The sequence below is a fragment of the Phaethon aethereus genome (genome assembly GCF_964289735.1).
Source record: "Phaethon aethereus genome assembly, chromosome: 1".
Lineage (NCBI taxonomy): Eukaryota > Metazoa > Chordata > Aves > Phaethontiformes > Phaethontidae > Phaethon > Phaethon aethereus.
The window spans coordinates 148,907,574-148,933,236 of record NC_138575.1 but is presented as its reverse complement, the minus strand read 5'-3'; the positions used below and the strand labels follow the sequence as shown (position 1 = coordinate 148,933,236).

The following is a 25,663-nucleotide window of genomic DNA, read 5'->3' as shown; positions in this document are numbered from 1 at the left end:
AATTTTCATAGCCAAATCTGAACTGTAAACTGATATCTGCGGTAAAATTCAGAGTTGCGGCATTCCTGTCTTGCTGATAACAAGTAAAGCAGGACTTGTCCCCAGGCTGACTACCATACCTGTTGGCCGTGGATGTGTTGCTCTTAGGACGTGGGAGAGGTAGGATGGGCTAAAAGGTTTCAGGTTAAGTGTTGGTATGTTGCCCTAAATTCATGATGTTCTTGGTCTTATCCAGCCAAATAAAATAGATAAAAAATCATCTCTGTCCTGGTAAAACACTTGGCAGAAGTGAGTGTCCTGAACCTGAAAATCTTCTGCTCCCCCAGCTGCAAACTCCAGCCTGCCCTGTGCAATTTCATTATGGTTAAGGCTGCCCTGGTATGTGAAACGGGTATCGAGCCCTGTGGGATATGTAGCAGTCTCAATCCCCGAGGAGACAAATACCCCTCCTCATTCTGCATCAAGGCCCCCTGAGGAAAGGAGGGATGGCTTTGGCTGGGGGTAATGCAGCAGTGGATTCCTGGGGGATCTTTCAGCAAAAGGGACTGACTTCCCTTCAGGTACATGGATCAGAGAGATTGTTATCCAAAAAGCATCTTATTCTTTACCTGCAGAATGGTGTGAACTTCCAAGATTGTTTGCTGGTGTCTTGCTGCCACTTCAGAAATGATCTCTAGATTTGTACGTTTCCTTTGCGTGAACAGGGCCATTATGTGAAAGCAAAAGCTCTCTCTGGATTGGAAAGGACTGAGGAAGCATTGAAGGAGTTTCTCTATTGTGTTGCCTTAAATCCTGAATGGAGCTCAATGAAGAAAGAAGCCCAAAAGGTATCAGATGCATTTACTGGCTGCTTCTTGGCCATCACACTGCTCTTACTCCTGCAGCTAAGTAAAATTCCTGTTATTGCAGGTGATAGCAAACAGCCAAAGGATAATTTGATTCAGCAGATTCTCCAATAAACCTTATTAGCGTTACACTGTGGGAGACGCCTTCTGGGTTTGGTTGGTGCCTCAACCAGAGGGATTGTATATTTGTGGATTCCACTGCAAATCTGTAGGTTTGGCTGCTGCCGTTCGTAGATTATACTTGCAGTATGTCAGCCAGATTTGAGTACACCTGGATTTCGTAGGCTCAAGGTCCCTAATTTTAGTGCCAGTCAGAAAACCACTTTTAAGTGGGAGGTGGCAGAGTGTTGAGAAAGGGAGTTGTATGCTGCCCTGTCCTGGAAAAATCCTGCAGTCTCTAGCAGTTTGTAGAACTTCCCATAAGGGACACACTGCTAAGCAGCCATTGTCAGGTTCTCTGTGACAGCCCATACAGGCAGCTTTTTCAAAATAAGAAACAGGAGTTCAGCAAGGCGCTTGTTGGGGACTGGTGAGAGGGGGAACAGGCTCTCTACACAGCTTCTAGCTAGGTGTGAAATAGGCTTGAGGGTAGAGGAGGTGGACGCAGAGCATGAAGAGAGCTGGGACACATTTCTGCTTACTGGTTTTGATAGGAGATCATGGTCTGAAGACTTCTGGAGGCAGCGGTCTGAGGGTCAGAGTGGAGAGGGGTAGGAGCAGGAGAAGGATGCAGCAGCTCTGGGTGCTCTTGTGGAGCAGAGGCCTCTGGGGAGGGAGGTGGACACCAGAAGAGCACCTTGGGATGCGTCTGAAGTTGGGGGGGGGACTGCCATTCAAGTTTCCTGTAGGCATTGCGGAATGCAGGATGTCCTGCTTGTTGCAAGCTTCTTGGCATCCAGAAGCTGTGAAGTTTGTGTATCTGTGTTTGTACAAACATAAATATCTGTGTTGTAATTACTTTTTTTTTCTCTCTGATTGACTAGATAATGTGTGAGATGTTTTTCCCAGCCTTTGAAAATGTGCATGATAGTCTAACAGCACCTTTCTTTAGTCGAACATCCCATGCAAGATTGAAACCTGCATTTCTGAGTAGCATAAACGCACAGTCAGCTGCGGAAGACAGCTCCATTGCTGGGTCCTCAAAGGTAAAGTAAAAAGCATTCAACATAAAAATACCAAAAGTAACACAAGGATCTGTCTGATCTGCGTGACATTGTCTCTGTCTGCACTCATGTAGGCAGTTACTTTCATGGTAAGCCTGTTTTCTCCATTGCTGTTGGATCTCTTGTTGGGACATACTTCCTCAGGAAAAATAAGAGAATAAAACTCTTTCTTCAGAAAACAATGTAATGCCTTTGGGGGGGGGGGGTGCTGCTTATATTAGTAGGTGGTTTGTTTTTTTCCACTCAGGATTTTAGTATGACAGGAACATAATTTCTAGAGGCCAGAGCCTCTCTTCTAGGGAGGGAAGTGGCCCTATTTCATGCAACTGGAGAGTGACCTTCTTTGATACAGATCTTTCTCCCTTGCTAAACTCATTGTAGGGACATTGATCTATTGCTGATATATACAACTAATAGAAAAAACAAAGCAAAATTGTCTTATGCTGTGTTTAATTGTTGTGGTGGGGTTTTTTTGTTTGTTTTTTTAGGATACTGTGTTCAGGTTAACAAAAACCCCGTCCCAGGAATCTGATGTATTTAGAAGCACTGATTCTCCTGTTTCCCATCATGTTCTGGATTTCTATTTTGAAGAAAACAAGAAGTCTTTGGGAGCTATTCTCTCCAGTTTACCTGGGGTTGGCTTAAAAAGAAAGCTGTCCAGTGAGATGAGGGATTTACAAAGCTTGGATGTCCCCAATAAAATTCCTAAAAAAGGTTTGTCTTGTGGCTTAGAAAGGGGATTTCTTTTGCACATACTTAAAAATGATAACCTACTTTTTTTCCTCCTCCCTTTTTTAGGTGTTAATGAAACGTTCCTTACAGGGATTGGAATAATATTTTGTTACCTGGTGTGTCTGTTTCTGCTGTAACCAGAGCAGTTCAGTGAACTTTCACTTTTCAGTGAACAGCATTCAATGAACACTGTATTTTTCATTCTCAAATGGGCCATTTCCAATGTGCAATCCACTAACAGTTTAGTCTTTGTGTTGCCAGTGCCATTTCCATTTCCTAGGTTTCAGAGGTATAGCTGAACTTCATTGTCTTTTTATATGAAGGAAAGATGCAGTAGGCCTGGAAACTAATCTCTGACTGGCATCAGAAACAGTCACATGCAACTTTACATGAAATTTTCCAATCAAACAAAGAAGCCTTTTGAATTGTAGTAAGCCCCCCTAGTTTTCTGTCACTCGATAGCTGTGCTTGCAATTGGTATGCTTCTCAAGCTTCTAATAAAGGTCTCCAAAGTGTTTTTAGTACCCTGGGATAAAAACGCTGAGAGCAATAGATTGCACTGAGTAGTGAAATAATTGGTTAAAAAGGGCTTTTAATATGCTGCCATATTAGTGTGTATTTTTTTCTCTTTTAAAGCAAAAAAACCCCACAAAACCCACCTCCTTGACAAATCTGACTTCTACCTTGAAATACTAAGGTCTTCAAGCGCTTCTGTCTGTCTGCCACCTCTGCCCATGACCAGCGTATGGCCAGTTTCTGACCGTGTTGCTGTGAAGGGAAAAACCCTGTACTAGTCTCTGAACTGCAGCCTCAGTAAATAGATTGTGAAATCTCACCCGCCTGTATCTTCACAGTGAAGGCCAGAGATCACTTTTTACCCATAACCATTAATTTCTGGTCTGTGGTAGATCCCGATGCCATGTTACTATTTGCAGAATTAACACAGTTAGGTTCTTGCTATTACTAAATGCTAACATGTGAGATGTAGGTTAAAGATAACGCCGTTTTTCTTTGTAGGCCACACAACACCAGTGCCCTCTCCCCTGTCCCATCTGTGCTCCAGATAAACCAGATGCTGAGCATAAGTTATCCTTTAACAGTGTTTTAACTTAACATAAAAAGCTGAGTGTTTGTTTTTAACAGTCAAGAATTTGGTTAATAAAAAGGACGTGGAGGCAGCATTCGTAGCTGGTGAAGCTCGAGCTTGATAGCTCTTGAATGTAAATGCTGGTGCTGTGAAGTTTGAAACTCATACCCTTTAAGCGTGTTAACTACAAGGATATGTACCACCCCCCAAAAAACGGAGTGGGCAGAATTTTAAGTGAAGTGTTTCAGCGCTGTGTTTGCAGAGTGCTGGGCTAGTGAAATCACTGTTAGCTAATGCAACTCCAGTAGTCCTTACACACTTAAGTTGTCTCAAACATGGGGTTTGCACAGCAGCCTAGTCTAGAAGAGCATAAGATTTTTTAATACTTGTAAGAAAAATTACCCCTGCTGAGAAATCTATAATAAACACTGATGGAATAGTTTGACTGTGTGTAAACAAATTAAATTCTGGACTTAATGTACTTTAAAACATCTGGCCTGGCTGATGTGGGAGTGGTGATGGTGGTGGGAAAACAACAGCAGAGTATTTTAAAAACTAGGCTTTAAAAAAAAAACCCAAAACCAATCATTTTGGGAAAAGCAAATCATGGGTATTCAGCTCTAATGTGCTTTCTCTGGCCATAGACATCATCCTCTGCTCTCCAAAAGATACCCTGCCAGAAAGTCTAAAACTTGAAGGGAAAATATGTTTATTTGGAACAAAACTTCAAAAAAGAAAAGAGAAATTAGGTTCTTTATGGAAAAACAACTTCAACAGCATCTGAACTGCAGTAATATTTTAAAATTTACTGTAATCATCTTCTTAACTATACTTAGATGCAGATTTTTTACCTGAAAACTCCATCGTCACTTCAGGAGAGGTACCAACAACTCTGGTGGATGCGTCGGACTTTGAGTGTTCCCTCTGCATGAGGTATGACTGCATTGACCTGGGATTGAGATCAGAAAGCCTTTCTAGCTTCTGAAAAAAGGTTTTCATGGTGTTGGAAGGGAAACCTGCCAAAGAATGTCTAAATCATTACTCTGTTCCTTTTTGCTGAACCTTGCATCTGGTGAACCTTTACAGACGTGGTTTTCTCCATTATGCATGATGTTCTCCATTGTTTACCACTTCTAAAAATGAAAACCTTTTTTATATCCTTAGATAAAACTGTCACCTGTGATTTATACAAAAGCAGGAAAGGACGAGGTGGCTGGATCTAGTCACTCCTTTCCACAGTTTGGGAATCTGCGTTGTTTATGTTGGCGGCTAAGCTTTTTTGTTCTGTGTTTTCATTTTCAGGTTGTTCTATGAACCTGTGACCACTCCTTGTGGGCACACCTTTTGCCTCAAATGCCTTGAGCGTTGCCTTGACCATAATCCACATTGCCCACTCTGCAAAGAAAAGCTGTCAGAAGTAAGTATGTCCTTGCCCTAGTTAACAAAAAACTACAAAGCTGTGTTCTTCTGAAAGCACGTATGTGGGGGTTTTCTGTGCTCTATTTGCAGACCAGAACAACACAGCAGTTCCCACAGCATCAAGCTGTGCACAGACCTCATTTGCTCCAGAATACATTTTGTCATTCCTTGGAAGACAGGTGGGGTTTCCTGGTGCTTAAAGGAATAGAGGCTTCCAGTGTCACATCAGGCTCATGCCTGAGGAGTCCCAACCAATAGTGGTTTGCAAGTGGTCAGTGGCTCACTGTCCAGATGGAGTTTGGTGACAACTGATGTCCCTCAGGGGTCTGTACTGGGACCAGTACTGTTTAATATCTTCATCAGTGACACAGACAGTGGGATTGAGTGCACCATCAGCAAGTTTGCAGATGACACCAAGCTGAGTAAAGAGGTTGACAGCGAGGAGGTTCAACAAGGCCAAGTGCAGGGTCCTGCACCTGTGTTGGGGCAACCTTCAGTATCAACACAGGCTGGGGGATGAAGGGATCAAGAGCAGCCCTGCTGAGAAGGACTTGAGGGTACTGGTACTGGTGGGTGAAAAATTGGATATGTGCCAACAATGTGTGCTTGCAGCCCAGAAGGCCAACTGTAGCCTGGGCTGCAAAAAAAAATAACTGCCTGGCCAGCAGTTACCACCGGGGGGGTGATTCTGCCCCTCTACTCCGCTCTGGTGAGACCCCACCTGGGGTCTCTGTGTCCAGCTCTGGAGCCCTCAGCACAGGAAAGACATGGACCTGTTGGAGCGGGTCCAGAGGAGGGCCACCAAGATGATCAGAGGGCTGGAACACTTCTCCTGTGAGGACAGGCTGAGAGAGCTGGGGTTGTTCAGCCTGGAGAAGACTCCAGGGGGACCTTATTGCAGCCTGCCAGTGCTTAAAAGGGGCTTCTAAAAAAAATGGGGACAGACTTTTTAACAGGGCCTGTTGCAATAGGACAAGGGGTAATGGTTTTAGAGTAAAAGAGGGTAGATTTAGACTAGGTATAAGGAAGAAATTTTTCACGAGGGTTGTGAAACACTGGCCCAGGTTACCCAGAGAGGTGGTAGATGCCTCATTCCCTGGAAACACAGCCCTGTTCCTACCACATCTTCAGTCTGTATCTCTACCTGTGGTGAATGAGGAATGGTTACTCCTTGATCAAAACTTCTGCTTCAGCAGACATAATGTGTCTTGTACGTGGACTGCTTTTTGGGGAGCAGTAACCTGGAATCTCTAGGTGAAAATAACAACGTATCTTCTGCAAGAGCTAGGAGGGACTGCCTTTTCTTGGCAGTAGTACAACTTCTGCCAAAAAAGGGCATGGGGTTTTAATTAAACAGGCACTGGAGTGAACCTCGTATCCTAAAGTGGAAGTTTTGATACCTGAAGGCTGGACAGGAGAAGGGATCGGTATGGTCCTGAACTGATGTGCTGTTTTGTCTTCGGAAAAGGGATGGATTGGGAGGAAGAGATGTTACCTGACTTCTTGTTATCAGACTTAGGAGTTGACTCTTCCTTGCAGTTTCTGGCAAGCCGAACTTATAAGAAGACCGTCCTTACAGAGGAACTGATAGTCCGTTACTTGCCAGAGGAATTATCTGAAAGGAAGAAAGTCTATGAGGAAGAAATGAAGGAATTGTCAAAGTAGGCCCTCTTTTTACTACTGACAGCTGTTATTAAAATGTATTTTTAGTCTAAATTACTGAAGAAATGTCATTTGCTTATGAAAATGCATGAAAAATGAATGAATTTGTGAATGAACCTGCCAGATACTTTGTATTTTTGAAATGTTTATTGCAGATAAACAAGAAACAATATGCTTGGATGGTAGAAAGGCATAATAATAATCTTAAAGATAATTGCTGTATCCTCTGAAACAATATAATAGCTCTAAATGTTATAACGGGGGTTTTCTAGTAGTAGAAGCCCAATTATAAATGGATTGTACTTCAGGTCGGGAGAAGTTCAAGGATTCAGTGTTGTCAGTGACTTGTGGGTCTTTATGCTACAACTCGGCTAAAAAAATAAAGCCTGCAATTAAGCCTGAAAAAATAATATGAAGATGAGCGGGCTTCTTCAAAATTAAAGGGTTTTACTGAGCTTGGGAATTCTGTACCGCCTTGCTTTGAATGTGGTTAGTTCTTAGGTACTATATTACCATAAAACATCACCAAAATCTGACTACTTGTATTTAAGTATCGATATTAGGACTTAGGAAATTGGCTATTACTTCCTGACTTCCTCTCTGAAAGTAGATGAGAGGGATTTTTTCTTTAATGTACTAACAGAAAGAGTTCTGAAATCTGTTTGTCCTGTAAAAATGACAAACTTTGACCAGATACTCATTTACAAAGAATGAGTCTAAACAAATCACTGGACTTAGTGTTGTAATAAGGGTTTAGGCTGAATATAGCAGTACCCAGAAAGAAGCTGAACTTTTTTTTTTTTAACAATTATCTTGCAGTTTGAATAAAGATGTTCCCATCTTCGTGTGTACCATGGCCTTCCCTACCATCCCTTGCCCACTCCATGTGTTTGAACCTCGTTATCGTCTAATGATAAGAAGATGTATGGAAACTGGTACCAAGCAGTTTGGCATGTGCTTAGCTGATGAATTAAAAGGGTAAGGAGATGAGCTGAGAATGTCCTGTTGTTGCAGAGGCTGTTGTGACGCTAATGGAGTACTATGGCACAGTATACTTGTCTCCCCAAACTGGTGTTCCTTCCAGTCCTGTATGAACAAATACAGGAGTGGCTGGCTTTTTAGTTTTGTATATTCAACATTCCTTTTGACACAAAGATGTAATTTTATTGCTCCCCTGTTGGATGGATAGCAAAACTACAACTCATCCTGCTACTGCAGGCTCCAAAAATAGAACTTAATTGTCAATGTGGTTGGAAAGCTTTCTAGCCTGTTTGGTCTAGTGAAAGCTGACTGTTTGGATGAGGTTGCTCCTCTGTCTGCTGAGTTAAAAAAAAATTTTCAAAAAATCAAACCTTGCATAGCTTTCCTGCATAGGCAGTGTCATTTGAATGAGACAAAGTATACCCTTGGTTGAGAAGCCTGTTTTGCTGCTGAACATTGAATTTTGATGTTTGTCTTTACTGCTGTGTTGCAATGTCTAAACTATCTGCTGTGACTGGGCTACATTGTCTTTCTATATGAGCTTACCTTTAATTGATTTTTGTGATGTGTTTCCAGCTCCCTTTGTGGAGACTGAATACTAATCATTACATTGAAACCTTCAGGTTTTTAAGTCCTTTATAGATACAGGTTTTTGGGTGAAGGGGATAAGAATATGCTTGTGGAAAGAAATGAGGTGGTCTTGAGAGGTCTACCTTACAAGATGTAATAGATAGTTGCTGACTGCAGAAGATACGTTGGCCTGATACAGACTGTAGAATGGATGACGAGCATGGGAATTTTTAAGAACACATTAGACAGGCATCTTCAGGAGCAGCATTTTTGCAGGTCGTCATCACTGGAGCTGAGAGGAGGGCAGTCATACTGGGACTTGGCAGCCTTTGCTTGTCCAGTTCAGGGTGGGGCTTTTTGTTGATTTTTTGTTTGTTGGTTCCCCCCCGCCTCCTCCCTCACAGACTGGACAATAAGGTGACAGTAAGAACACAGGAGATGCTACAGCTTCCAGTCAGCTCTGGCTGTGCTTCATGCCATTTGGCATGCTGTCAGTGCTGCACTCAGTGGAGTTCTCGCTCCAACAGCAGCTGATGCTTCACAGTCCCTTCCAGCCCTGTTATTAATTTTCTGGAAGCAAATACTTTTAAGAGCGAGGACAAAATGACCCTGGGACATCAGTGATAACTCCCCTTACATCTGTGAAAGCTTGTGGAAGAGCCAAACTTACTTGTAGTCAGGTCTAATACAGAGGCCCAAGGGGTTACAATCACAAAACCACAAGAATTGATCTATCAAATAGTGTCATAAAGGGTATTTTAAAATGCAACCAGTATGGTTATATTTTATGTCCTGTCTGTTTTGAGTTACTGAAATAATTAAACTTTTTAAGCATGGTAACTTCTACTTAAATCAAACACTGATGTGCTTGAAGCCTTCATCTGCAGATACCTGGCAGGCTGTTGTAGCTTCTTAGACAAGTAAAGAAGTTCTGTTCTTTATTCAAAATCAACTGGAAATAGAAAAATTGGGGAAACTTGGTTTGCCTCATCTACTAAGACATGGATATGGGAGGCTGAGATTTGTACCTCCCTTAAAAAACACAGTGGCAAAACACGTTCAGTTCATCACCTTGCTCTGTTTTATTTTTCCACTTTAAATTGAAACCGGGAGAAGAATTGTTGATAAACTTCTAATGTGTCAGCACATTTTATGCCCATCTCTAGGTGCTTTCTTGTCTCTCTTTGATTAAAGTCACTTTATATCCAAAAGTAACTTCTCAAAGAATGACAACGCCCCCCATCACTTACACATTAAGTTTAAAACTTGGCATAAATGTCACTAAAATCCGTAATTTAAAAAATCCTTATGTAGCTGTTTAAATAGTGTTTAGTCTAATATTGCTATAATAAACTCACTTGTAATATAAGTGATAGAGCACCAGGGCTTAGTTGTGTGCAGCTGTATGCTTCTTGCTCTTCCTCAGTTTGTTTTTGTACAACGGCCGGGCGAGAACGGTTGTTCAGTGGTCAGCTTTTTTTTCCTCTCCCAAAGTCATGATTTCTGATAGGAGAGAAGCAGGAGTCATTTCCCCACAGTGTTGCTGTTTCTTCATCACTCCAATGTAAGGAATGGCCATGCCCTGGTAAAACAAGTGTTTCCTTGATGAAACAAGAGCTGCAAATGCCGGCAGATGAACACATCATGGTGAAGAGTCATTGTGCAATCAGCCTCGCTAGTGAACTCACTGCTGCACAAACGTAGAGTAGGCAAGCCTGATAATGTTAAGTAAAAATTTATTGCCTGCTTGTTTCCAGGATGAGATTAAATCCTGTACCTACTTTAAATATAACAGATACAAATGGGCTTTTATAAATTATTTTTTTTTAATTAACTTAAGGGATACAAGTGCAAGAAAAAATCTTGCTATATAGAAGCCTTTTCCTTCTAAAGCCTGTAATCCTCTGCTTGTACCTCAGAGCGGAGGGATAGCCCTCCCAGCTCTGCATTTGTTCCTCAGTTTCTGGAGTTCCTTATGGTGTCTTTACACATCTTGTTTTCTTCACAAACCAGATGAATCTGCCACCAGCAGTTGGCAACTCCCAGCATGAAACATGCTCCATTCAGTTTCCTATCCCTTCCCAACACCGCCCGCCCCCCCTCCCCGCCCCCCCCCGCCATTTACATTCCGAAAATGCTGCTGCCCTGGACCTCTGAGGGAAGGCAGAAGGGGTGGGGGTTGTGTGGCTTATGTGGATAAGCAGAAATGTATTGTCACCAAAGCAGGATCCTCTTTCAAATAACAAGTGGTGAATTAGGCCCAGTATTTGTCCTGATGTGTATAAACACTTGTTGATGACTTCCACTTTTATGCCCTTCTGTCATTTCAGATTTGCAGATCATGGCTGTATATTAGAGATCAGGGACGTAAAGTTTTTTCCTGATGGGCGCTCAGTTGTTGATACAGTTGGTGTCCGTCGTTTTAGGGTCTTAAGCCATGGCCAGCGAGATGGATATAACACAGCAAACATCGAGTATCTTGAAGATAAAAAGGTGATCTATGGTGCAAAGTTATTCATACCCATGTATTGCTGGATTCACTTAAATAGCCTTTCCTTGTTGCATTTCAAGCTAGCTATGCATTATTTTTAAACCAATATCGTTAAAATACTAAAGCTCTTATTTTGAAAACCGTGGAACAAACTTTGTCTCTTCCTTCCCTTTCTTCCTTTCTGCCCTTATAATTATCTCCGCTTGAAGTGTTGCACTCCCTTCATGGATCTCAAAGTAGCTTCTGAGACTCAGATGCCAAGGTCTGTCATGATGTCTAGGTGAGGTCAGAGTAACGTTTTAAAACTGTTACAGACTTGGAACCCTTCTAAGAGCACATTCCCCTGTTGTTAAGAGAACTGACTATTCTCTTCTTGCACTGAACAGACAGTTGGCAGACTTCATATGGCCTCCAAGCTCTCATTTACAGAACAGGTCCTCAAACAAATGTGAGAGTCCGCTCTTACAATGAGATAATTAGTGACATGTAGTTAACCAGGCCCATACAAGCATCTATCAGAGCTGTCTGAGAGCAGAGAAATGCAGAGAGGGGAGTAGTTTTTAAAAACAAGTCATCTTATAAAACCTGCCTCAAATGATGTGCTTGTCATGGGTGTTGGCCAAAGGGTGGATTTTTGGCCATGCTTAATGATGACTTCCCGGATCATCTTCAGAGCATGTCTATAAAACCCTGATCCCTCTTAAAATTGAATTTAGTATTAATCTCATGCCAATCGATGAAGTCCAGTCTGGTCATACAGCAATCCATCACGCTCTCGTGATTGAAGTGCAAGTCTGTAAAGTCTTAGTAGGGCCTTTCTAACCTGTGTGGGATGACACAGTTGTTCTCCAAGGCAGGAAAGGGAGATGACATGGAGGTGCCTCCCCCTACGAAAGGTTGGAGTAGGGACATTGCTCAGAGTGAGGGCTCTGCTGTGTTTAAATCCCCAGTGAAGGGTGGTGGAACGCAGATGTCCAGGCATTGTTTGTAGACAGTGCCAGAGACTCACCTCTTCATAATTAGAGTGAGATCTACCTTGTCTCACTTGAGAGGCTGACATCTGTGTTCAGCGCCCTACGTTCATGTTATATTTGATGGTGAGAAATCTCAGTCCAAAGCTGCCTATTTTATCTGCTCTGTCTTAGATACCTGCCTTAAGAAACCTCTAGAGCTGTTTCTCCTTGAGGGTGAAAGGCATCCAGAGTAGCTAGCTCAGATGTGTGTCTGAGTGGCACAGGTGAATCACAACATTGGTGTGATCAACAGGTTACAGAGGGGGGGAGAAACCACAACCACCCCAAAGAAAAAAAACCAAACAACCAAATCACCAATTCATAGTGGTTTTTGCTTATGCTGTTTCTTTTCCCTAATGGCTAACAGTCTGGACTGTGCAACTAAAGCAGTCTTTGCCTCAGCCAAGGGTCTTTTTTTATGGCTGTTCCTGGTATTGGGAAAGCATCCATTTTTCCCTGCTTCCTGCCTGCTCAGGTGTCTGCCTTCCTTCTTGGCTGTCCTACCATACCCTTAACACTTCTATAAAATGCTACTGATCTCTTAAGTGCGGTAGACCCCCTGTCTCTCTGCTCGGTGGCAGTAGTGTTTCTTCTGTTTGGCCAGACGGTATACCAACGTTCAGAGGTCCTTCTGTGACAGGGACTCGAGGTTGTGGGTTTGAGATGATTAATATGATGTCCCCGGATTAGAGAGCAGATTCTCCTGTTGTGCCAGCATTTAGGAATGGGTATTAACAAGGCAGTCACTGCTCCAAGAAATGTCACTTCAGAATACCTAGGGGAGGGTAAGAAGACTGCAGTATTGCAGGTTTGAAATACGAGACTTGGGTACCGTTTGCTTAGATAAGGACATTGGAACAGCTGTAGTCACTGCATTATTGTGCTTCGCTTGGTTCTGGGGAAGCATATGGACTCCACGGTATCAAACCTGTTTTGTTCCATCTCCCTTCTTTTAACAATAAGGTTGAAGGACCGGAATATGAAGAACTTGTCCGCCTTCATGATTCAGTTTATGACCAAGCTGTTGCCTGGTTTACTTCTCTTAAAGACAATATGAAAGTGCAAATTCTCAATCATTTTGGGTCCATGCCAGGAAAAGAACCAGAGCCACAGGTAATAAAAACTTCCTACTTGTGCATCCTTATCCTATACAGAATTTTTACACAAGACTATTTTCTGACAGGTTTTTGCTGTGTTTTCGTGCATTATAAGATCTTATTTACCCAGTTTTGGTCTATTAGCTTGAAGCATGGAAAATAATTACAATGGAAAACACTATATCGATGTAAGTTGATATCTGAAGAGGTCAGTCTTCATGGTGCATATAGACAAGGAGAGCACCTGAAATTAAGTGTTTAGTTGCTGCTTTAACTTTTTTGTGGTGACTTCCTTAGCAAATAGAAGAAGAAGGTGGGAAGGAAGGTAGTGTTCTTCATAGGACAGTGCTTGTGAATACATGATTGCATGTCTTTCCATCTTTTTGCAGAGCAACCCCAGTGGTCCTGCCTGGTATTGGTGGCTGTTGGCAGTGTTGCCTCTGGAAAACAGAGCTCAGCTGGCTATATTGGCTATGACCTCCCTTAAAGATCGTCTTATTGCCATCAGACGCGTATTGATATTTGTGACTCGCAAAAGACCCAGATAACATGGACTTCAGTTGTGAGTGGGCACTGAAAACATCTCATGACAGGTTGTTTTGGGGGAGGGCAAGAGGGGAGGGGTTGTTTTTGGGTTTTTTTTTAAAGATTGCTTCAAGAAGGAATAGCCCTTTCTGACTGCATCCAGCATCCATCGATTGCATCGATTTGTTATCCTGGGTATTCACCAAACCTTGCACTCTCTCCTGTTGTCCTGGTGAAATCTGAGCCTCCACAGAGCTGTGCTACAGTTAGAGCATAGCTGATAGATGTGGATAATTGCTTCAAAGTACTATGATAGAGTTGATGTTTCTAGCCTGCAAGAGAGTTAAGTACTAGAGTAGCACCATTGGCCTGCATGTGATTTGGATTTCCACTTGGTAGGAAAAGGAAACTGGACAATGAACTGAAGAGGTGTTTCCTAGACTTTCTCAAAGGTAGTGAACAGAAGAGGAGTTACGCTGCCCGGCAGAAGTATGCATGAAGACTATAACCAACAGTACGCTCTGTTAGTGAATCGGTAGGCAGTCTGTCATACACCCACATCTCTCTCTCTTCAGCAAATAGCAGTCTGTGAGGAAAAAAAAAATTAAGCCGTTTGTGGTCAAGGCATCTGAGGATGTTTATCTGAAAGAATAATAGCTACTGAATAAGTACACAATTTAGTAGCCTTAGGTAATCCCTCATGTTGTGATTTATGTGTCGTAGCAGATTGAGTATGTACAAAATGTTTGGAAAGGTGTACTTTGGTTTATTTGAAAAGAAAAATCCAAGTACTCCTAGCTGGTCTTATCACTAAATTCAGATCAAGCCAGCTCCCTAAAGTATGATAAATGCTGCTGTGAAATAATGATTTCACCCCGAGTATGAGGGAGGCATGCTGCAGTTTCCCCTGAACGCCTGCTCTGCGACTGGGACCAGCGAGGCTGAAACGTGGGGAGGTTTCCATCTCCCTCCTGCCTGCAGCGTCATGCCAACCTCCCGTTACATTGGAGTGATGTCTACTGAACATGTTTCAAACCGAAAGTATTGTAGTTTAGTACCAGTTGCTGTATGTGATGGAAATAAGTCCACAATAACACCATGAAAGGAGGCACAAACCGAACCTATAAAGGCAAGTCTCAATGCAAGCTTAAGACAGGTGTTAACCTTCATTTGTCTCTTTGATTTTTTTTTTATGTATTGTTTTGTTAGTATCTAACTTTGATAGCTATTAAATTGATCACTTGTCAGTCAAATGATCAACATTTGCTCAACTGCCAATAAAAAAACTAACAGTGTTACCAATTCAATTGGCATAGTTTCCTATAAGTAGAACTGATACTACCAACAGGAAAGAAAAAGTTGACTTGAATCTCCATGTGCTGCAAGCATAGCAAGACCAGTGTAAAGACTTGTTCATGTGCAGGAGTCTGGTAAGAAGAAATGGCTGTTTACCTAAATGGTCAAAGTGCCTGGTTTCTTTTTTAGTTCTTTTGTTCTTATTTGTCAATGAAGATGTATTTAAACCTTTTTTTTTTCAATTTGCACATGAGTTCTGGAAGAAGACTGCATTAAAATGCAGTGATTAAGATATATTACCTGTTCTCTTTGGGTATTGTAGTCATAACCTGTGTGGTCTGGGAAACAAAATACAGAGTTTTTTTTTCCTTTCAGCAAATGGCTACCACAAATGGTTTCTGTAACATACCCTGAATGTACTGTAACTGCCTCTACCTTGAACACGCCTTTTCTATTTAAATAGTTTGTAAGTATATTCTCTGAATTGTGAAGTGCATAACTTACAACCAATGATGTCATAACCTCTACAGTAGCCTTCTGCAAGTTCTGCTACCATCACCAAAATCCTCAAAATTGATGCTGAATGCATTTCCTCCAGGACTTGAAGATGATGAAGTTCTATATATGGGGGAGGAAATGTCAGAAGTCAGTAGGTCTTCAGCCCACTGTCAGCTGAGCTACTGAAGGGTGGTTTCGCAAACTAGTTCTCAGACCAGAAGATGGGCTGTATCTGATCTCACAATCCTTTCTGTTCAGCTTCCTGTTCTTCCCATCCCGTTCCATGCTGTGTGTTTCTTCTAGGCTCACTCATCTCGCTCCCTCATGTGTCTGGCCTAGTTTTTGAGTATTACTAGTTTAGCTGCAAAGGGATGCTGATGGTGTTTGTGTATTGCTGGTCCCTGATCTTACATGTGCTTAGTTTTACATATAGGAGTGTGTTTAAGAAAAAAAAAAAAAAAAAGAGAAATATCAAGGTGCTAGTTAGTGTCTTCTTGGCTTTGCCTCAGTAACTAATGTGAATATTCTTCTTTGCAAAATTGATTTTTCAAGATATCTACTTTTGAGGTACTTCTGAGAGGAAACCCTACAGAACAAGAGAGGATGTTTACTGCTGTTCTGTAATGTGTAAAGACACATTGTACATGGCAAGTGACATTACTGTGTTCATGAAGGCCTGCATAATTAATGGAATGATAGTTATCAAAGAGAAAGCTGAACTGTAGAGGGATTTTTTTTTAGTCAAGGTTTAAAGTGGTTTGTGAATATTTCAGTGACTGATGTTTTGGATAAATGATAACGTAGGAATTGTCCGTGTATGGATGCAAATAATCATATTAGCAGCCCAAAGCTGACATTTCTTCCAAAACATTGAATGCTGATCAAATAGCAAAGCTTTAAAACAAATTAAAAAAAAAAAAAAATCACCACTGCCCTGTGGTACTTCCTTTCTGAAGGAAAGTACTAATTTCATTGTTACCAAATTATCTCTGCCATATAATCTCTACAGCATCCAGTAGTACCTCATGGGAAAAGCTAGCTGTCTCCTTTCTCTCTAGAGGAAATGGCCACGTTATGGCCGATCTGCGCTTAGGTGTAACTTGTCGCCAAGGTACATGTGGAAGCATTGGAGCGGAGCTCCTGGAAGAGATAGACAGGATTCGTTGCCTTTCTAGCTCATTACATTTTTCTTGCTTGCTGTCCAAGCAAGGATGCTGGGATATATGATGAGTCTTTTCACTGTGGTGAATGTGGCCCTTTATACATCGTAAAGAGGCCAAAAAAAAAAAAAAATCCCTCTACCTCTACACCTGTTGTTCACCTGTAAAGCTTCAAGCTACAAAATGATATATATATTTTAACCTTTTTTTGTCTTTCAGAAGCATACTAATTGTTTGCCACTGAGGCCTTTTATCTACTGTATTTTAATATGTTTATTTGATAGTCATCGAGATCTCTTTGTACTTCTAACCTGTAGATTTTGTCATTGTTTCTTACTGCTCCTTTTTCCTTGTTCTCCAGTCCACTTTTAAATTGATAAATAGAAAGCTGTACTCTCTCTATTCCTATTACATTTTACACTAGTGGAACTGATATTTTGGTAGCGCCTTAATTTTGCAGTTGTGAAATGATTGTATCAACTCTTATCTGGGGCTTCTGACCAGATTTAAACGAGTATGTTTAATGTAGATAAACTTGAAACCATTTTTTACTGTTTTAAAGCTAGTTATGAAATGGAGTGTGTACATATGTATAAATATAAATTATTAATCTGCACCTTTTTGTATCTAGTAAATACAGGAGAAGGTCATGTTCTAACCACATTTGGCACTTCTTGTTGCATAAGCAAAGCCAAAACTTTTTTTAAAAATTGCAATGTTCATTTCATGTATATTTGCAATATTCATGGGAAATGTATTTAATTTATGTGATATTTGGAATAAAACAGATCGAATTTATAAGAGCTGTGAGTTCATGGGAAAAATTTATCGCTCTGCGAGGACTGAAGAGCTGAAGCTGCGGTAAATACAGCCTGAACAAGAAACAAGCTGCTGATGTGCAGCTGTCAGAAGGGGGATGACAGTTTGATTTCCCCGGGCAGGAGCCCAAGAGATGAGAATTGGCCTCAGGAGGTTTTAAGCAAACGGCGTCCCAGAAGCAGTGGTTGGATGTTGGGGTTCATAAGTTGCATGGCAAAGGTTTTGGCCCCAGTGCGAGAGCAGCGGGGGGGGGACTGCAGAGCACGCAGCGTGCTGGGGTTTGCAGGGAAGCCTCCAAAATGGGGAGGGCCGTAAGGAGCCCTCGGCAGAGGTGGGGTGGGGGAGATGAACCCTCAACTCCCTCAGGAGAGGGATGTGACAAAGACGGGAGAGCGGTCACGCCGCTGGCTTTTCATGTCGTAGCTTCTCAGATTGAGTGGGGGTGTTTTGGCCCTAAGCGTGACCTGACTGGTCCCGCAGAGTAAGTTCTAAAAAAATACGGTTACAATTAAGGACACAAAATACTTTATTGATTAAGCCTGGTGAAGTAAAATCCCTTCAGCGTGCTGCACGGTGGCGATGTCCCACGCCAAGGTGCTGGGCACAGCTGGCACCGGGGCGGGGGGTGGTGGGATGCCGGCCAGGCTGCTGCAGCAGCAGCAAAATGCAGTTGTGGAGGGCAAAGCCGAGCCGGGTTGCGGAGAGCGTATGCCATCCCTCAGCTACATCTTGCTGCCAGCTGAGCAAAACCACTCTGAAAGCGTTTTTGTAAGTACTAGCCTGCTTTTTTTTTTTTTTTCCCTTTCTTTTTCTTTTGGTGTTGGATTGGCTTTGGCCTTTGTGCCTGTGTTCAGTGAATGTTAGAGCAGACAAACATCAGTTACAGGACTGCTCTTCTAAAGGACGTTGCAAGTGTGTGTTGGAGTACGTGTGTAAATGCTGCTTGGGCCGCTTTCATACGCTACACAACAGCGTTCTTGAAACATCACTCTTTTCCCCAAAGGAAGGAGGTAGGGAAAGATGACTGACCTAGTTTTCTTTTTTATTATCTAGATCCCTGTGTGCCTCAACACTTTGAGAGCAATAGAAACCAAATAACTGCATTAAGTTAGTAAACAGTCATAGGATTGTTTTTTTCTGACACTGCATATCCTTCATTAGGAGACGCTGAGTCGTGGAAAGGCAGCACAGCAAATTGTTACCTTTTCCCTGAGCCTTAGAGCGGTGCCATTCCTAGAGCATGGAAACCTTAGTGGTCTGTTGTCCTCTTTGCATTGCTTTCTGCTTCATCAAACCGTGAACCCGAAATAATGCTGCTAAATCCTGTCCAGCAGCACTTACGTTTGGAACGCCGAGCACTTGCTGGAAGCTGTTGGCTATTGAGCCATAGAATGAGAAAAATGGGTAATCGGGACAAAAAAATCTGAGACTCTGTATCTGGGGGGGAAGATGTGTGAATCCACGCCAGCACTTTCCTTACTTCCTCTAACAAATGCGTATACTACACTTGCAGCTAAAAGACAGGCATGTTTTTAATTGCATTTACATTGCATGGTAGGAACAAGTTGTTTCTAAATCGAGATGAATATCACTTGCTGACAACTTTTATAGCTCTCTTCTGCTATATGTGTGGTTTGGCCTCGTCTGCTGAATTTTGGGACTTCATGCATCCATGGGAGACATGCCTTCACTTTTAAATGTTGCTTACATTTTATGCTCATAAACATCTGCTGTTCTTTTTGTGCAACAGTCACATTGGAGCTCTGCTCCCGGGGAGTTTGAACACAGAAACTGGACCAGAAGCTGGCCCTGAGGGCCAGGCCAGTTAACCTCGCCATAGACAAAGTTGAGAAACATCTCTGGTCCCCTTGCCCAATATATTCCAGAGGCAGAGATGAAACTTCTCAAGTTATACTGTGGTGTCCATGCAGGCTGGAGGGTGGTATAGTGTGAGTGCCCAAGAACATAATTTTCTTTAACCATAACAACAGCCAAAGGGAAACACCTCTGTGCAGCTCCTTCGGCCCATCAACCCATTCATGTTCACCATGGCATTAAATTCTCCCACGCTCAGTTCAGCTCATGGAGCCCATGGGACACCCCACCACTCATCATGGCTGTGGTCTTTCCTGTCATTCCCAGCCCCTTCTCATCATGAGCCCTTGTCTTTCCTTGCCGATCTGCTGGTTTTCTTCTCAAGGGAGAAAAGATGTAAAAGGTAAGAAATGGACTAACCGCCCAGGAAAGTTTCACTGGCCTGTGGCTCCTGTTGCCAAAGCTGCAGTCAGAGAACAGGTTCAGGCAGCAGGACCCCTCATGTCCTATTGGAGCAGATACGATGGGGAAACGAAGATGCTTTTAAAGCAGAAGGAGGGAGGAATATGTAATGTGATGTCCTTTATCATAAGAGGAAAGATAATCCAACTTGGAGCCTAGGCTCAGCCCTGCCCTAGAGCAAATACCTCATGTTTTCTGCTGGTGGCTGAGGCACCTCACAGTGCTGGCTGGCTGCCCTTGTTGGTTCACAGAAGATGGTTTCCAGCAGACGGACTTGTGGCTAACTAGTCACGGTATCAGAAAATGCCTTAAGTGCTCTGTGCTGGCTTCATTTTCTTCTATCTGAAATTATTTGGCTTGGACAGAAGGAGACAAGATAATCCATTGCCTGAATGGAAGTCCACCTAGCAAGGACCCTTGCCCAGCACCAAAGTGATTTCCTCATTCCCTCCCTATGAATGTTTTGCAGTGTTCAGGTAAGACCTATCCCCATGAGCCTGCATGGAGATCTGAACCTGCCACCAACAAGTCTTTGAGCAGTTCCAGTTAAACCACTGGTGATGTTGTGTGTTACAGAGAACAGGTCCTGTATATGTAACAAGGCTGTCAAGGTAAAGTTGGTTTCTGCAACTCAAGTACATGCCACCAGAGCCCAAGCTGCATCAGGGCTTTGCTAAAGGGTGACTCCATCTCTGACACCTTAGGCAGCTGCCTGGAGCCCTGCCTGTACTTTCAGAAAACATTGTGCTGGAGCATCTGGAAATGATGCTGTTCTCTACAGGTGCATCAACCTGTGCTTCTTCATGTGGAGCACTCTGAGATCAACTTCTATTTAAGTAAATCTGTGAGGTCCTGTGTAGAAGTAGGACCCAAAGGATGTAGAACCAAAGCTTAATAGCCAGTGGAGACTGATGTTCAAATAGTTACTCAAAGAATGCAGAAGTTACTTACCCAGAGCCAGAATTCACTGAGTATGTGTGCCATCTGCATTTCCATCCCAGCCTCCTCCTCCCTCCTCTTGGTTCTGTTTCTTTGGTCTCTGCTGGAAATGGAGTGCAGAAGGACACGTGAGGGAGCACTCAAACCCCAAGCACTTTGCTCCATGGTGGGACCAGAGTAATTCCAGAGGAACGGCTAATACAGAAGTATCCAGCTTGATTTGCTTAAGGTGCACCATGCCCAAAGCTTAAGTGTATGTGTGGAAAAACTATTTGGAAGTGTCGTGGTTTAGCCCCAGCCGGCAACTAAGCACCACGCAGCCGCTCGTTCACTCCCCCTCCTCCAGTGGGACAGGGGAGAGAATTGGGAAAAAACTCGTGGGTTGAGATAAAAGCAGTTTAATAGGACAGCAAGAGAGACGGAAACAACAATGGTAACAATAATAATACCGACAAAGGAATGTACAAGAACAAGTGATGTCCAGTACAGCGATTGCTCACCTCCCGGCGATCGACAGCCCGTCCCGAGCAGCAATTCCCGCTCCCTGGCCAACTCCAGTTTATGTACTGGGCATGACGTCGTGTGGTATGGAATATCGCTTTGGCCAGTTTGGGTCAGCTGTCCCGGCCGTGTCCCCTCCCAGCTCCCCGTGCACCCCCAGCCTGCTCGCTGGCAGGCCAGCACAAGAAGCTGGACTGTCCTTGACTGCTCAGCAACAACCCAACACATCAGCACGTTATCAACAGTTTCTCATCCCAAATCCAAAACAGCCTCACACCAGCTTCTGTGAAGAAAACCAGCTCTAACCCGGCTGAAACCAGGACAAGGAGATAAGAAGTTAGAGTTAAGTTTTTATTCTCTCTTACTCACTGTTGTTACAAATTAGCTCTCTGCCCCCACACCAGGTGTAACTATGAAGCACATTCAGTCTCCATGGCAGGGTAAATCCTCCGTTAGAACCGGATCATGTTCCAAGTAGCCTAATGTCCTTTCTCAACATGGACTACTACCAGACACTTGAAAAGTACAAGAAATGCTTGAATGGGAAAAATGAAAAGAATCGGGCAAGATACTTCTCCCAGATCCATCAGTTTGAAGCTTCTATATGTCTTGGAAAGCTTTTTCTTTTCCTCTTCCAAACTTGTGGTATATAGAATTTGAAGGAGGCTCGGACCTTTGGCAAGTAATGCAATATAGTCATGGCATTCATAAAAACTATCCATTCCTTCTTCAATCTTGCAATATTGTGACTTCAGTGTCACGGTGTATCAACAAATTCCTCAAATTAATTTTGCACAGAGTCTTTTTTATTTCTCCTCTTTTTTGGTTTTTGTTTTGTTTTGTCCAGTCTCAGAATTTCTATGATTTCTGTTAGGTTTCCTTTTTCTAGAGGAGCGCAAACTGATCACACTTTCCTAAACAAAGGAATTGTAAAAAAATGTGCCTCCCACTCTTTGCACATTTGAGTGTTTTGTTTGCTGTGTAGATAGCTACGGGACTGCATTCAGAAGCTGTGTGTCCGAATCGCAGGCTCCTCTTCTTGCAGAGGTGCCTCCTTACCAGATGGTGCTTTCAAGCAAGTAATTTTCTTGTTTACTTTGCAGCGATCAACTCTGCATAAGCTCCAGCCTTGGCTGGACCTTTTCAAATGTTGTCAGTACGTGCTAATTCTACAGTGCAGAGGCTTCTTGATTTTATCTTTATGGGTAATAACAGGTAATTCCTCTTGGAGGATGCGTAGCAAGATGTTGGCAAGAGTTTGTGTCCTTCCAGTTGTCTGACAGCCCGGGAGTACCTCTTTTTTTTAGCAGAGCTATCTAGTCCCTTTTGGAGAGCCGGCTGCTGATCGCAGTTCGCCGTTCGCTCAGCACTCTGCTCCTTCTGCGCTCCGTGCTGGAAAACCTCTTGGCACAGAGGAGTTAAACACTTCTGAGCTCTCGCTTGAGTCATCTGTCCCCGGCTGGGGAGTGGGTTTGCTCGCAAGCACGTATGGGGTTGGAGCCGGTCCTAGAACAGGAGCGCACGGCTCACGTCTGACATGCACCGGCTTGGGCAGAAACCAGGGAACAGCCACTGCAAATAAAAACACACCGAGAGGGAAGGGACGCACGGGGCTCGGGGGGGAGGCTAAGGGCGCTTCGTCACCTCGCCTGCGTTCGTCGCAGGTGGAAGGAAGAACACAGGCAAAGCGGGGACGTTTTTGGCTGTGCCTTTGTTCAGAAACTGCGTGCGAGATTGTTCTCTGGCACAAGCACTGCCTGGCACAGAGAAGCTGTGTGTGTCCACAGCGTTAAATTCTCTTTCCCACCCAAAATGTGCAGCTCCACACGAACTATCTTCTGGGAATGGTCCCTGCGTTGTGCTAACTCCTGAGCCGTGGCTGCAGATTTGAGGCGGAGGCGGGGAGGCGATGGTAACGCTATCTGGCAGGAACCTAAGGCTTTCCTCAGCTCTTCTTAATCTGCTTGTATAGGCATAGACTTGATGTTTTTTTTAAGGTGATGAGAAGTTTCACAACAAGGGACCCTGGGTGTGTGGGGGCTGAGCAGAGCCGGGAGTGGGGCTGTGAGGGAAGCGGTGGCTTCAGAAGCTGGTGGCTGGCATAGGGAATCCTGGCAGGCATCTGCTAGACAAGCACGTATGCAAAGCTTTGCAGTGCTCTGGCTTGATCTCCATAAATGGAGTATAAGGTCTTCGTCTGCTAAGTGTGCAGGAAGGGGAAGGAGTGGAGGATTAGAGAAGTGGTGATACATCTTGGGTGAAATCACAGGGATGTGTCCTAAGGGGTTTGCCTGTTTGTCACGTTTCCCATTGAATGAGGACAGTGCCCTGTTTCTGGCAGTAGCCAAAAAAACAAGAGGAGAGCAGGGCAATACTAATACTTCATCTCCCAGCCTCCAGCACTGAAGAGACTTCCTGAGCCAGATGTGATGTCTGTGTGTGTCGGAGCCCTCAGTAGAATGCTCTTCTATAAATTTTATGGCATCTTTTTGAACACAAGGGATCTTCCAGATGATTGAAGATCATCTAGCTGTGCTTGGCAGGGATGTCGATAGGCTGGCTGGAGGGTGTGTAAAAGACTACCCACTCGTCTTCATTTTGGACTAGGATCTTCTTAGCCTTCTTTTGTGCTCCCTAGCCCTTGTATTGGAAGATTAAAGGTAAACTCTAGAGGCTTGGTCTGTTTAGGGCTAAGGTGGGGGAAGATGGGCTAGTGAAGGTAGCTTTTGGATGAAGTCATGGGCAGGTGGCCTTATTTCACTGTCTCTCTCTGCTGATATAGGAACTAAGAGGCACCAACAGGAGACACCAGGACCTGAACAAGGGAAGCGATTCTTCCTCCAGGCCCACAACCTATTTTTTTCCCCACTTTTGTTGTGCTGCTAGTGCTGGCATAGACTTTTATCAGACCAAAGAGTCCAGGCTTAGTCACTCTCTCTCTCAGATCCCTCCTGTAATTCCTCATAATCAACCTTCACCCTGAATGACGCAGCATTATCCAGACAAAAGAGACATCTCCATGCGCAAGGTCTGTGGTGGGTTCACAGCGGCCCGAGTCAGCCAAGCAGCCAGGCAACCCCAAAGGTGGCTGGATGGACGCTGTTGTTTGCTTTGCATCCAGGTCTTTGCCAGAATAAGTCAGGGATGTTTCTGCTGGCAGCAGAGTTTGCATGATGTGACAGAAGCATATTTTTAGCCATTTTTTTTTCTATTCAACAGGCAATTTTGCCATTTCCTCTGCCTACAGCTTTAGAAAGCCAAACAGCAACGCAGAACAGATGGTAGAGAGAAATCTGCCTGCAGCACCCAAACAAAGTAGAAGATGTTTCTGCTGTCTGTGAGGGAAGTGGCCACAAAATACAGATGCTTATCAGACTAAACCCACGCATCTCACTTCCCTTCAATTCGCCGTTGGAAGGTGACAGCTGAGAGATCACCTCTGAGCTTTAGGAGCGTCAGCTGACAGCAGACCATGCTGGTGCTACCAGTTAGGCACTGTAGGAATACTTGACTGTTACCTAGTATTTGGGAGAGTCAGAGATGCTCCAAGGTCTTGCTTTGCACAGCCCAGCTTTGTTCTGGCCCAGAGCTGGGCACATCTTGCCTGCTGGCTGCTTCTTCTGCCCTTCCTCTGGGTCCCATGTTTCTGTCACTGGTTGCAGGCTGACACCTCTCCAATGAGAGAGAGATGTTCAGGAGACAAGGAAAAGACAATTAATGCTGGAAACTTCCTGCCATGGTTTGATTGCTATAAGTAGCACTGATTCTGCTGTGGGCTGGATGCAGTCCCAGCTGTGTGGGAGGGCTGGAAGGAGAGACCTGGGTGACCACACCGTGCCAGAGGGAGCATACAGCCTGCAGCTGGGGCTGCTCCCCTGGTTCTTCCTTGGGTACAGCCATGCCTGTGGGGATGAGAGGAAAAGCTCAGCAGAAAGAAGGTCTAGTCAAAGTATTCTTCATTAGCTTGACTAACCTGATCTTCTATGACAAAGATGACCTGCTTAGTGGATGAGGGAAAGGCTGTGGATGTTGTCTACCTGGACTTTAGTAAAGCCTTTGACACCATTTCCCACAGCATTCTCCTGGAGAAACTGGTGGCTCGTGGCTTGGATGGGTGTACTCTTTGCTGGGTAAAAAACTGTCTGGGTGGCCAGGCCAGACCAAGGAGTTGTGGTGAATGGAGTTGAATCCAACTGGTGGCTGGTCACAAGCGGTGTTCCCCAGGGCTCATTATTGGGGCCAGTCCTGTTTAATATCTTTATTAATGATCTAGACAAGGGGATCGAGTGCTCCCTCAGTAAGTTTGCAGATGACACCAAGTTGGGCGGGAATGATCTGCTCGGGGGCAGGAAGACTCTGCAGAGGGATCTGGACAGGCTGGATCAATGGGCCAACGCCAGCTGTATGAGGTTCAACAAGGCCAAGTGCCGGGTCCTGTACTTCGGCCACAACAACCCCATGCAACGCTACAGCCTTGGGGAGGTGTGGCTGGAGAGCTACCTGGCTGAAAAGGACCTGGGGGTGCTGGTTGACAGCCGGCTGAATATGAGCCGGCAGTGTGCCCAGGTGGCCAAGAAGGCCAACAGCG

General features: G+C 43.9%; 1 protein-coding gene across 1 annotated transcript in view; it reads left to right on the top strand.

Moving 5' to 3' along the window:
* LONRF2 (LON peptidase N-terminal domain and ring finger 2) overlaps positions 1-13,608 on the top strand; it is a gene marked incomplete at its 3' end in the record, with an annotated part of 33,687 nt that extends 20,079 nt beyond the window's left edge. The window contains exons 3-12 of the mRNA XM_082003576.1: positions 705-827; positions 1,829-1,990; positions 2,497-2,722; positions 4,664-4,760; positions 5,130-5,244; positions 6,786-6,907; positions 7,728-7,886; positions 10,790-10,952; positions 12,927-13,076; positions 13,450-13,608. Coding sequence (XP_081859702.1) covers positions 705-827; positions 1,829-1,990; positions 2,497-2,722; positions 4,664-4,760; positions 5,130-5,244; positions 6,786-6,907; positions 7,728-7,886; positions 10,790-10,952; positions 12,927-13,076; positions 13,450-13,608 — 1,476 coding nt within the window. The remainder of the gene's footprint in view (positions 1-704; positions 828-1,828; positions 1,991-2,496; positions 2,723-4,663; positions 4,761-5,129; positions 5,245-6,785; positions 6,908-7,727; positions 7,887-10,789; positions 10,953-12,926; positions 13,077-13,449) is intronic.
* Between the last annotated feature and the right edge of the window lie 12,055 nt (positions 13,609-25,663).